This window comes from Anopheles nili, chromosome 3 (genome assembly GCF_943737925.1).
Source record: "Anopheles nili chromosome 3, idAnoNiliSN_F5_01, whole genome shotgun sequence".
In the NCBI taxonomy this organism is placed as follows: domain Eukaryota; kingdom Metazoa; phylum Arthropoda; class Insecta; order Diptera; family Culicidae; genus Anopheles; species Anopheles nili.
This window is the reverse complement of record NC_071292.1, coordinates 69,900,149-69,913,423: the sequence shown is the minus strand read 5'-3', so window position 1 is coordinate 69,913,423 and position 13,275 is coordinate 69,900,149. Positions and strand designations below refer to the sequence as shown.

The 13,275-nt window shown below is 47.6% G+C and overlaps 1 protein-coding gene across 1 annotated transcript in view; it reads left to right on the top strand.

Moving 5' to 3' along the window:
- LOC128724964 (transient receptor potential cation channel trpm) overlaps positions 1-13,275 on the top strand; it is a 32,869-nt gene that overhangs the window by 16,131 nt on the left and 3,463 nt on the right. Inside the window, exons 7-21 of the mRNA XM_053818683.1 lie at positions 285-444; positions 511-647; positions 3,042-3,080; positions 6,064-6,220; positions 6,343-6,490; positions 6,586-7,620; positions 7,711-7,863; positions 8,329-8,394; positions 9,122-9,178; positions 10,449-10,478; positions 11,204-11,344; positions 11,412-11,569; positions 11,651-11,841; positions 11,997-12,242; positions 12,326-13,164. Of these exons, the coding sequence (XP_053674658.1) occupies positions 285-444; positions 511-647; positions 3,042-3,080; positions 6,064-6,220; positions 6,343-6,490; positions 6,586-7,620; positions 7,711-7,863; positions 8,329-8,394; positions 9,122-9,178; positions 10,449-10,478; positions 11,204-11,344; positions 11,412-11,569; positions 11,651-11,841; positions 11,997-12,242; positions 12,326-13,164 (3,557 nt within the window). The remainder of the gene's footprint in view (positions 1-284; positions 445-510; positions 648-3,041; positions 3,081-6,063; positions 6,221-6,342; positions 6,491-6,585; positions 7,621-7,710; positions 7,864-8,328; positions 8,395-9,121; positions 9,179-10,448; positions 10,479-11,203; positions 11,345-11,411; positions 11,570-11,650; positions 11,842-11,996; positions 12,243-12,325; positions 13,165-13,275) is intronic.

Genomic DNA, 13,275 nt, shown 5'->3' with positions numbered 1-13,275 from the left:
GCCAAACAGCGGTGGCTTGTATCGGCAAGAAACATGAAATCAAATGTTGACGATTCGCGTCACAGTAAACATTCAATTTGCGCGAGTTTAGTTTACGATCCGCGCTTCTTGGCGTACCCTTTCGCAGGCTTGCCTTAGGCTGATGTTAATTAACGTACTTTCAGCTCGTGCAAGCGAAGCATTCGAACACCTGCGGCGGGTATTGCTTGTCGGCGCTAAGCTGCGGTTCCCTAAATGTGACACTAAACTCTAACCAACTCTCCTATACCGGTCCGTTCTTGCAGGTGTAACGAAGCAGGTTGGTGATGCGTTGTTGCTCGAGGGCCAGCAGCGGTCCGGACGCGTGGTAAGCATCGGCATCGCCCCCTGGGGTATCGTGGAACGTAACCACGAGCTGCTCGGACACAACCGAGACGTTCCATGCCACAGCATCAGCTCGCCAAGGTAACGTATACCGACCGAGAGTTTCCACAGGGTCTAAAGCTGACGCTAATTTTATTCCCTCCACAGGTCGAAACTGGCCGTGCTGAACAACCGGCACGCTTACTTCCTGCTCGTTGACAACGGCACCCAAGGCCGGTACGGAGCGGAGCTGATCCTTCGAAGGAAGTTGGAGAAATACATATCGAATCAGAAGCTGCAACCCTGTAAGTGACCCTTTACTAGCCCGTCGTATGCTAGCGGGCGTGTGGGTGTTAGCGCGAGTGTGTGTTTAACTGCAATTTGAGCCCTCGGGTGGTTTCCGGAGCAAGCGTGCAGAATGTAATGTACAGAGATGGGCTCCATCCGGGTCGAGCCGTTGACGAGACGGCGTTTGGAGCAAACCGCTCTGCCACTTCTAATAGGTTTATGAGATGCCTCGACGATGCTCCCGAGCACGAAATGCTTCCGTTTTCGCACCATCCTTTAACGCTACAACCATAAGCGAGCAGTGAAGCCCTTAGGGTGGGTTGTTCTGCTGCTGCTCATGCTGCTGCTGGTGCAGACACTTCCATGTCATCATGCGGTGCTTCTCGGAACGTCATCCGGCGTCGGATGTTGGTGGAACGCGTTTCCTTCTAGTGCAGAAAATCCAACCCGTCTGTGGGTGGGTTGGGTGGAAAAAATCGCACTTTATGGGCGTATCATTATCAGGGGTAATTTTTCATACCTGCCACTGGGGGACTGAGGACTGAGAGTTCCGGAGGCCGCTTCCAGCACATTGCAGCGCTTCTGCCGGCAGTGCGCTAATAAATGGTAATCGTATTCATAGCGATCAATTTTCATTCACCTTCGAATCTACCGCCTTGCCTGGTGTGGCACGCCCGGCAGCGGAAATGCCGCTATGTTGTGCCATGTTGGCTATGTTGGCCGTGTTGGTGGGTGCGAAGAGTCCTTGTAAGTCCTGCTGGGGTACGGTACGGGTGAGCTCCGACGCATGGTTAACCTTCAGACCAGCCACAAACGCTTACCGGTTGGCTCTTGACTCACTTTTTGCAATTGCTTTTGCCAGGATGGCATTAGCTGACTTCCTTTTTCCTCAGTAATAACGCACATTCTTGGAGTGTAATTTTTCACGGTGCCGCAAAGCCTTGAAAAACCTCATTATACCGTGCTTCGCGAGTCAGTAGAGGTGCCGAAGCGAGTGTAGAAAATTTGTTTCTGTAATTCCAATAATGCGATTTTCTTCGCTCCCTGATTGAGCGGCTGCTTGGAATGGAAAATACGGGGAAAATGATACATCGTGGTACATCGCTTTTTTTTCTATCGTAATTGTTTGATTGAGTTTTTGCAGTTTAGCTTTTGTGTTTTTTTCCTTTTTCATGTTAAACTAATATTTGCATTCGTTTGATTAATGATGTGATGTCGCGATTCCGTTTGTTTTATTGTACCATTGGCTATGTTTCTCATTTTGTTTCATCATGACCACACGGTAAGCGAATCAACCGTCGTTAAAAATATGTTTAAATCCATTTCAAAATTCAACTCCACGGTGCTTCTAAGTTCTTTTGAATTAAAGCCACGGTCACGTGGAAAAACACGCCTCCTCGGCTTATGCGGATTAAGCTTATCTCTTGATGCGTACAATTTTTGCTGCGGTTCGAACCGAGAGCGTGGCAGGAAAGAATGAAAAATAAAGCACCAAACCTCCCGGCGTACGAACCAAATTTTGAATATGTGCATACCATTCTGGCACCCGGCATTATTGGCGAGTTCAAAGCCCGGGTGGTATTTTCATTTTGTTCATGTTTATTTTGCGTGCTGTTCATTACCAATTTTATATTCAACCACCGTGGCGTTGATCTTCCTAGGCGCCAGTGTTGCGCGAAATGCCGCTTTTCGTCAGCACGACTAATGATACCGAATTAAATTTCCATTCCACCGATCGACCGACCGTTCATTGAACGAGACGTTTTTCCTTCCCTGCGGTTCCGTAGTGCCAAGTGAAGTGTGTTCAAAGCTCCCAAGAACTGTTGGCTGTTGCGTGAGGGAATGACAGAAATCAATCTTCGCTCCTTCACACACTTGTCTCGTCGGTAAATAGCATCTCCTTTTCGATTACGCTCAAACTTCGTGATTCCAGCTAAATTCCCAACCACCATCAGCACATCCTTCGGAAAAGTTATGGCACCAGCAAGTGCGGGCGTCCGTTGAAACGAGCAATAAATTGTTTCTTCTCCATAGTCGATCGAAAGCGTAAGCGATGCGCCATAAAAATGCCTCCAGCAGCCGTAGGGCTTCCAACCGCGCGGCTGCTTCCGATTCCCGAAAGCGTACCAACAAAACTTTGCCTGCCCGGCGTCAGGTGGGCGCATTCGGGGCCAATATTAAACACAGGCGCGTTGTTCTTCGATCTCCCGTGATTGAGCAATGCAAAGTGCTGCGGGAAAAAGTTAAACACACCGGCATCGTGCTATTGATTTTATGCTAATTTATTTCTCCTGTCCATCGTGATGCCGATACGCTGCGGTCATTTTTTGTTGATGTCGAAAATTATTGCGATTATTGTATGTATTCTTCTTTCCCTCCTACCATTCTTCACCTATCCGTCCACGTTACAGACAAGATGCTGTCGTCGCTAATGAATTTCCACTACAAAGGTAACTAAAACGCAGAAAAAGCTGCACATCCTTGCGCCCATCGCGCGTAGCACCGTGTCCGTGTGAGCTTTTCATCTTTCCTCCCGTAGGCCCACTCTGTTTCCTTGCGTTCTGTGTTTAGAAAGCAGCGCGGCAAAGCACGGACTCGCCGATGAGCGCCGGGCATGGATGTTAGATTTCTGTAGCAGGTGGCGTGCTCCAGTAGAGCAGAAATTCTCCAATGCATGTTGCCATTTTCGTTGTTTCTTTTCTTTTTTGTTCGACCCACTCTCCTTCGGTCACATACACCTCGTGCAGGGAGTGCTTACCGTTGGGGGCACGATGTGTAAGTTTGTAATTAACCTTTCGCCGATGCTGGACCGGCGTAGTGTAATGCGCCGTTTATGCCATGGGGAGAAAGTTTTTAATGAAGCCCAGAATGATGGACGGAGTTGGGATTTCATTACCCATGGTACGGTGAAGTTAGTCGGCATGATGAAGAAAGATACGGGTGGAAAAAAAAATAGGGAAGCGAAATTCGATAAAGCTTTCCGCTCGGTAGTGCGTCGAGCTTAGAAGGTAACTTTATCGTGTATTTTTTTTTCCTTCACCCCAGATTCGCTTCATTTGTTGCATGCGTGCCGTAAGAACGTGGTAATCGTGTTGTGTTGTGCATAAATCATAATCCCAAAAGGTGGCTACGGATTGGGGTGGCATTGGAAGGGTCCGAGCAAGGGCACGGATCAAATGTTCCGCTCATTACTGAACCGTTTCGTTAGTGCTTCGCCAAGAAATGCTATAAAATGAGCACCTGTTGCCGCGTTCGCGACACCGTTATGAGATGAATTTATTACGATTTTTTCGGCCTCGTTTAGGGCCAGTCTGGACAATGGGGTGGATTGACGTGGTACTGCCTTGGGTGGACTTACGGCCTGCGGGAAATTTACTTTAACGATATAGCAATTACAGGCGGTGCATTATTACGCACCGAAGCACTTTGTGGTGCTTAACGTGGAGTCTAAACAGCGCGCTCGCATCTCCACGAAAACCAACTCCACACCCGTGGATCATGGAGCGAATCCGTCGGAGTAAATTCATTAACCTTCCAGGCTGTTTGGACCTTCTTTTCGAAGGTCCAAGGGTTTTTTTCTACCGCAGTTGCTGGGAAATGATTTCGTTCATTTTTTACACTTATCTCAGGTCATCCACTGGACTCGCCTCCGGAAAGCTGAGCCTCTGCAGAGCATCGTGGGGCAACGTTACCTTATTTAGGCATTAGCTTCCATCCCCCGTTCGGCGCCCTTCATGAGGCTTACAGGAAGGATAATTTTAAAATATAGACATTAAGCTTTGGTTCACCGTACGCCTGGGAAATTTTCCCCTAGCTTAGCCACCGTGCGTATGAGTGTTTTAGTTTGTTTTTCTTGGTCCCTCTGCTGGTCTTTCTCTTTCTTTCTTTTTCACTCGCACACGGTTACTCGATAATCCGCTCATTAAGTCAGGATGATAAGCGTAACCTCCCAAAGTGGGGTCTGTATGGAGGTTTTGTCCCAAAATCCGAGCTAGGTTAAAAGTTTTGGCGTAGAGCCAACGCACCATAGACCGAGTTGAATTTCGCTGAAAGGAATTGACCGGTAGCTAACCTCCATTGCCACAGTTGTTTCCAAGGACGAAGCTTTCAGCCGTCAACATGCAAACGAGAGCAAGTCCCAGATATTATCTAGACGTTGTTCAGCAGGCCGCGAGAACCAAAGGAGCGTGATTCCGGCCGGGGATCTATTGTTAGGTGCGTTGCGTTTGCTCATTAATTACCAGGGACAGATTGTTATCCGGTAATGATAGGTTAATTGGATACACCGGGCTGGCGTCAGCAACGAGGTGACCGGCAAAGTCGTCAGTTGCCATCGGTGGTTACAAGATTGATTAGCCGATTCCACCCGGGTTGCTTGGTTACGGCGGTTCGGCCTGCTAGGACCTTCGCATCGGCAAGTGTCCAGCACTCGTTTCCATATAACGATGATGAATGTCGATGCTGCCCCCGGATAGGAGACGACTTTTCTGCCGGGAATGGTGGATGAAAATCGCCACTTGCGCATCATCTCGGGTGTTTTTTTGCTGTTGTTTCATTGCCTCCGCAAAAGTTTCTTGGAGCATTCGATTGGCTTCGTGTGGGTGATTAATTAAGCTACTCGTTAGCAGTGGAACACGCGACCTTTTTTGTTTTTGCTACATTTTATCCAGCATCCGATGCTGGTGGGTAGTGGCCACTCAGGCAGGTTGTATGGATGTGTCCACTAATTTAATTCATTAAGGAAAATGTGCTGTTGTTCTTTTGTGCGTGTTTGTATTTTTTATCGTTTGGTAAGCTACCATTTGTGATAGGGATCATTTTTTCTTCCCACCCGTTATCAGTTCTGTAGGCGTTCGAGTCGATGCGTATTGTGTAGTGATTGGTGTGTTAATTCAACTATCGTCGCCTCTGTTGCCTGTCAGATAGAAAATGGCGGACAAACAAAGCAATAATACTCTGTTGCTTGTCGTTATCTCACATCGTACGGGTTCTAGATGTTGTTGCCTATGTAAGGACACAGATCTGATCGTGCAGAGTTTTCCGTGGCCACTCTGAATCTACCTGTTTGCTGTACTATTTTCACACTACCTGGTATTTGTTTGCTCGTTCAACAACTATCCATTGCCTTGTATTTTTCGTGTAGTTTGGTTGTTGTACTCTTGTGATGATCGGTATTCCTTCGCTTCCCAGCTCAGCTGAACGAATCGGGTTATAATAGATCCTTTTTCGCTACATACTAGATACATACCATTTCATCCTGGAGGTCTCTTTCAATCGCTATCATTCTCATGTTCTGTTGTCACTCCCATCACTGTCTCTCGCTCTCTCTTAGACTTTCTTTCACCACTCGGTTTCCCTCCCCAATAGATCCTCCACAAGTCACGGAAATTTTCGCCTCTTGATCTTCTACTTCTTCTTGTTCTTCTTTCCTAGTTACCCACTCGAGCACCCCCGTAGTATGCTTGGTAATTGAAGGTGGTACAAACACAATCAGAGCTGTGCTAGAATACGTCACCGATAACCCACCGGTACCGGTAGTAGTGTGTGATGGGTCAGGCCGGGCAGCGGACCTAATAGCGTTTGTACATAAGTAAATGCACCTACTTTATAAACACCTTCTTCCGGTTCGCCCGAGGACATCCGAGGGCGCGAATGGCGCATCCTACTGACCCGCTTTGTTTTGTTCGCTCCCGTTCCCGGTTCCGGTTTTAGGTACGCGACGGACAACGGCGAGCAGACGGTGCTGGAGTCGATGCATGACTATGTCCTCGGTATCATACAGAAGACGTTCGAAGTCAGCCCGGAGCAAGCGGAACAGCTGTTCCAGGAACTGTTGCAGTGCACGAAGAACAAAAATCTCGTAAGTAGTGCAGCAGGGACAAATCCTAGAGACATCAGTTGGGGTGATCTTATCATTCATACCCTGGTGGCTGGGTGCTCGTGACTATTCCGCAGATCACGGTGTTCCGGATTCAAGACCGACCGGAGGGCAAAACTCAGGAACTGGACCAAACGATTTTAACTGCACTTTTTAAATCACAGCACCTTAGTCCACCGGAGCAGCTCAGTCTGGCGCTTACCTGGAACCGGGTCGATATCGCCCGTTCGGAGATCTTCGTATATGGGCAGGAGTGGCCTCACGGTGCGTTAGACGAGGCAATGATGCAGGCGCTCGAACATGACCGCATCGATTTCGTGAAACTGCTCCTCGAGAACGGCGTGTCAATGCGCAAGTTCCTTACGATCCCTCGGCTTGAGGAATTGTACAACACCAAGCATGGTCCGGCAAATACCCTTGGGTATATCCTACGCGATGTTCGCCCACACATCCCAAAGGGGTACGTGTACACCTTACACGATATCGGACTCGTCATCAACAAGCTGATGGGTGGCGCGTACCGATCGTACTACACGCGTCGTAAATTCCGCCCCATCTACGCGAAGGTGATGAACAGCTACGTCAACACACATCGGAAGCCTTCCACCTTCCAGCGGACGGCTGGCATCAATTCGATGAGCCTCGTCACAGGCCTGCTGCCAGTCACTACTGACATGGCACTGTTCGAGCTGCCGTTCAATGAGTTGCTGATCTGGGCCGTGCTGACAAAGCGCCAGCAGATGGCGCTATTGATGTGGACGCATGGGGAAGAGGCTCTTGCAAAGTCACTGGTCGCCTGCAAGCTGTACAAGGCGATGGCGCACGAGGCAGCTGATGATGATCTCGACACAGAGATCTACGAGGAGCTTCGTAGTTACGCGAAGGAATTTGAGAGTAAAGGACTGAAGCTGTTGGACTTTTGCTACCGGCAGGATGCTGAGCGGGCCCAGCGGCTGCTGACGTGTGAGCTGCAGTCCTGGTCCAGCCAGAGCTGTCTCTCGCTGGCGGTGGCGGCCAACCACCGCGCCATCCTGGCCCATCCCTGCAGCCAAATCATCCTGGCTGACTTGTGGATGGGTGGATTGCGCACGAGAAAGAACACCAATTTAAAGGTACTCCATCATGCGGTTGGAAGGACTCGAAGGTTTGATTCTACTCGAACGACCCTACTGGACTTCTGTTCTTCTCCCTGCTATTTTCAGGTTATTTGTGGACTGTTATTTCCCATCTTTGTTAGAAAGCTAGACTTCAAGTCTAAAGAGGAGCTACAGCAGATGCCGCAAACCGAGGAGGAACACCTGGAGAACCAATACCTGGACTACGAGGATCGTGATAAGAAAGACACGGACGCTGAGGTAGGTGGCGGTCAAACAGAGCTCGGCTTGCTAGTGGATCTATATATCTACGAGTGCTAACACCTTCCTCTATATCGACCCTCGCGTACTATGAGTACCCTCGGATTTCCTTCTTTCTGATGGAGTGTCCTCCCCTACAAGGATTACGTGTATTGCTGAGTTCTCTATCTTTTTTTCTCTTTATCTTTATCTCTTTTTCTATTTCTTTCCTACCTCACCTGGTTCCAACTCACTCCCACCAAATCTGACGCGATCTTCCCCAAACACCATTACGCCTCTTCGTTGCCGCTGGCATTCGTTGGGCGACTTGCTGGACATCCATCTAACACGCATCCTAACAACGACTAATACTCGGAACTCGAATGCTTAACACCTAACGTGCTCCCCTTCTTGCTCGGTCGCCTTTTTCATCCTGTGTCGCATCCTCCGGTGGCGGTTGTTTCGTTCCGAGCCCTGCTCGAATAGAAAGCCCTTGCAAACTCGACCCAAAGTCCGAAACCCGCTGGCGACAGCCCAGCACCAACACCGCAGGTATTCCACGCACTGTAGCCACTGCATTTCTTGCTCTAATAGATGTTCTATCTTTCCCCACTCATTTCCTGCTCACGTTATCGTGTTCTCCGTAACACTCCTGACCCCGACATCTCTCTCTCTCTCTTTCTCTCTCTTTCTCTCTCTATCTCTGGAACGCTTTTATAACACTGCAATTTATCATACCTTCAGTTGGTTAGCGAAAGATTGGATTAAGTAGCGATCATACTAGAAAACCAGTTAAATTGAGTAAACATTAATTTAATGTCACCATTTTACATCTTGCTTGAGTTGTATTATACGGTGTCCTGATACAGGTCGTCTAGCGAGCTGTTGAGTGGAACCTCTCCCACTCAACCGCACATGCAACCGCACGTTCTCCCAAACCGCCAGAGTTTGGGAAAATGCTACACTCTATCGACATTGTTTCGTTTCGTTAGTAGTACATGTGCACTCGCAACTTTCCTCTTTAAAGTTTCATCTCTCTCTCACTTTCATCACAACGTCCTTCCGTTCGGTAGAATGCACTGGTTGGGCGCTGGTGCATTTAGAAACATTTCCCAAAACCACCTTTCGATGCGCTTGGCGTCCGTGTTAATCCGTTCGTTTGTGTTTACATTTTCCCGTTGGTCCGCCGGGCCGAGGGGATTTTTTGTTCTGTTCGTGTCATTGTCGCCGATATCTGAATCCGTACATGTCCTTTCATCTGCTGTAATTCTCATCCTAGGCGCTTCTGTCCGATACGTACTCAATGAAAGATACCAAAGTGCAGGAGAACGGAAAAGTAAGTGTGGCTGTCGTAGTGCTCTAAGTACACCCCGATTGTGCAGTAGTGACTTTTAGTTTAGTTTGTTTGTTTCGTTTTTTTTTGCCCCGTTTTCATGATCCATTCGAGCGAGCGATGCGCGTCGTTTCGAAAAACGTCCTTTCAGATCTAACAGCAAAGAATGGATGTGTTTCCATTCTCGAGGTCGGTAGACCGACCAGAAGGTTACACGCGAAGTAACTGTGGTTTTTTGAGTTGTTTTATGTTGCCTTTCGTTGAGTCCTTTGCTCACTAACACACGGTGCACACACGTTCACTCAAGCCACCCCGCGATCAACCAGCACACTAGAATTGAATTTTGAAAATATCCATCACGACTCGACACATTAAATCATTGCTTTCGTTCGAAATTATCCATACAGGCGTTTGAATTCACAATGGTACACTTCATCGCTTTAAGGAGTCTTCTCTACGAAATTGCGTCATATTGATTTAGAATTTATGTCACCACAAATGATCATTTGAAAATATCTCCTACTGTTATGTGGAACGTAAAAAAATATGCTAAAAGCTGGACATGTCGTATGATTGATGGTCGTATGCTTGCTTCGTACGAAACGTGTGACCCAATCGGAGCCTAACCTTTGTGTTTCATTGGAGTGTTCCTGCTTTAGGTGTTCCTTTTGCCATGTGACCCTTCGAAACTATTCTATTGTCTCCTGAAGCGAAGTGCTAGCTGTACTCTGTCCTATTGCTCTGATTGTTTCATCAATCCTTATGTAAATGTACGTTGCGATCCGTTCGAAAGTCCTTCCTGATGCTGAATGTTTGGGATAAATTCCCGTTCAAAGATACCGCAAAGTGTCCTTGTGTTTTGTCGTTTTCATATATAACATCCCTGGAATTTCTTAGTACATAAGATCCACATTTGTTACTTATTTATATGAAAAGATGGATTCGGTTGTTAGCATAAACAAAGTTTTGGTTAACTGTTTATCCCATAACTGAGGAAAATCGTTTATGTTTAATCGTTTATGCAGAAAAAACAGGAGACTTCTTTGTACGATTTTTGTTTTGTTTTTGAACTCATAACACAATCGGCTCATACAGCAGCAACATATGCAAACACAACCCTCACACGAACGTTTTATTTCCTCAACACTCCTCGCAGTGCAAAACATGAACCGCTAAATTACAACATTTAATAAGCACCGCAACTGCGTTTTGACATTGAAAATCACAGTATAATTTCTGAAGTTAACACCCATTTTGTTTCGAATCTCCTTAGGTAGGTCTGACCGGATGCTTGAGCTCAAAAGTTAGTCCGCATCACTTTACAACCCTGCTGTTGTTGTGTTGTTCATTCATTTCACTCTCTCAGCGTGTACATTGCCTGTCTGTGTTTCTCTCGTTGCTCTTGTTAACGCAAAGCAGTTCTGTTTCATTATTTTCTGTTGGCATTTCTTCACGTCACAGCTAGGAAGCTCGCCGGTAGATTTGAACATGAGTAGAATCTGGTAGATGACAAGTTTCATTGTAGCATCCCGTCTAGATTGTTTACTATTTGCCAGCTGTTAATATTTTATAGTAGGCTAGCTTTCTTCGATCGTTCACTTATATAGATTGTGCAAATGAACTAATCCTATCCAACACATTCATGAACATTGGAAGTAGATAGCACTAGCTGGTTCTTAGCGTAGTTGATTATTGCATTGACAATAATTATAGTTTTTAATGTTTATGTTCAAAATACTAATTAAATAATAAACATGATAAACGTAGCTAAAATGCATTCTGGCGAATTGTCCGTTGCACCTAGGTCGTGATTAATACCTGTGCTAATTGAAATGCATCGTGGGTATTACTAGCGAGCTAGTTATGCTTATCGGTTACTTGGTTTGATACTTATATTAGCGATTTTTGCACGGTTTTTCAATGATCCTCCGTTTGGCGGAGGTTCACGAAAGGCAGCGAAGTAGCAAGCAAGCAAAACGGAGGCACCGTTTTGGCAGGACTAACGCAGTCGTTTTCACATTTTCACAGGTGTCCTTAACGGACTCAGAAAACACGCAGTACAAGGACTACCAGTTCGATAGTGACGGTCGGCAGCAGCGCCCGCTAAAGTTGAAGAAGAAGTTCTACGAATTCTACACCGCACCGATCACGAAGTTTTGGGCCGACTCGGTAGGTTTCTGCTCGGTTTGGGCGGCCGAATTCGATGATTTACATTCCATTTGCCTCCCGATTCCAGATGGCGTACGTGTTTTTTCTCGTCCTGTTCACGTACACCGTGCTGGTACGGATGGAGGAAACACCGAGCTGGCAGGAGCTGTACGCCATCTCGTACATCACCACGCTGGGCTGCGAGAAAATTCGGGAGATCGTATCATCGGAACCGGTGGCCATATCGTAAGAGCATAACACACCCACGCGCCGTTCAGTGAACCATTAATCAATGCACGTTCGACCACGGTTTCATCCTTCTCGCAGGCACAAGTTTTCCGTGTGGGCCTGGAACATGTGGAACCCGTGCGATGCGGCCGCCATCATCTTTTTCCACATTGGACTGGGGCTGCGGTTACGACCGTACACGATGGACATCGGCCGGGTGATATATTGCGTAGATAGCATCTACTGGTACTTGCGGATATTAAACATTCTAGGTGTAAACAAATACTTGGGTAAGTGCTTTGGCTGTCAATGTCTTATGTTGGTTGAAAATCCCAGCTTGGTAGGCGTTTGACTAGCGATGTCGATATTGATGTTGATTTATACACGTCAATATATTTGCCCCAGCCGATTGATTAAACCTTTTCGTTTCAACTCTCCTTCGCAGGACCACTGGTGACGATGATGGGCAAGATGGTTAAGAACATGATCTACTTCGTGGTTTTGTTGCTCGTGGTTTTGATGAGCTTTGGCGTGAGTCGGCAGGCGATTCTTTTCCCAAACAACGACGCCAGCTGGCGGTTGGTGCGAGACGTGTACTATCAACCATACTTCATGCTGTACGGAGAGGTGTTTGCTGATGATATCGACCCACCATGCGGAGAAGATCCATCGCAGCCACCGTGCGTGACAGGTAAGGCAATCCGGCATAGCATCCGGTTCGAAATGCCGTGAAGGCTTGATAATGACGCTTTCCACATTTCCGATTTTCTCAAGGCCACTGGGTGACCCCGATTGCCATGTCGATGTATCTTTTGATCGCGAATATCTTGCTGATCAACCTGCTGATCGCGGTATTCAACAACATCTTCATCGAGGTGAACGCCGTCTCACATCAGGTGTGGATGTTCCAACGGTTCACGGTCGTAATGGAGTACCAGCAGAAACCGGTTCTCCCACCGCCACTGATCGCTCTCTGCCACTGTTACTCTCTGCTGCGGTACGCGATCCGCAAGGCGAAAGGACTGCAAGAGTCTCGCGACAATGGGCTGAAGCTGTTTCTCGAGAAAGAAGACATGGAGCGATTGTATGACTACGAGGAAGAGTGTGTCGAGGGGTACTTCCGTGAACAGGAGATCCTTCTGCAACAGTCGACTGAGGAGCGCATCAAAAACACGGACGAGCGAGTCGATCACATGGCACAGAAGATCGAAGACATCAACCAGAAAGAGAACATCCAGAGTGCGGCGGTTCAGAACATCGAGTTCCGGTTGCGAAAGGTGGAGGAGTCGGCCCAACAGATCCTGAACCATCTGGGCGTGATTCATCGGTTCATGTCGGCACACACGCACATCAGTGACACGCAAGGTTCGACGGGCAACGTCAGTGGTAACTTGCCAACGGGTAGCATCGCAGCAGGTATGGTGATGGATCACCGAACACGTACCATCTCCGAGAGTGATAGCTACATCATGCCACCGCCGACTGGGACGCGCAAGAAGTTCAACCGATCACTGACGGAAGTGCGCCCGGATGCGTACATTTTCGACGATGGGAAGCACCTTGAGGTGCGCACCGTGCTGGAGGAGAACGAAGCGGAACGTTCACCTGATCAGGTACGAACTAGGAGGCGATAGACGTCTGAGATTTCTTGTCATATTTCCTTAAAGCTTCAATAAAACCTCAACTCACCGGCATTGCATGTGACTTTTCACCAAAACCACAAA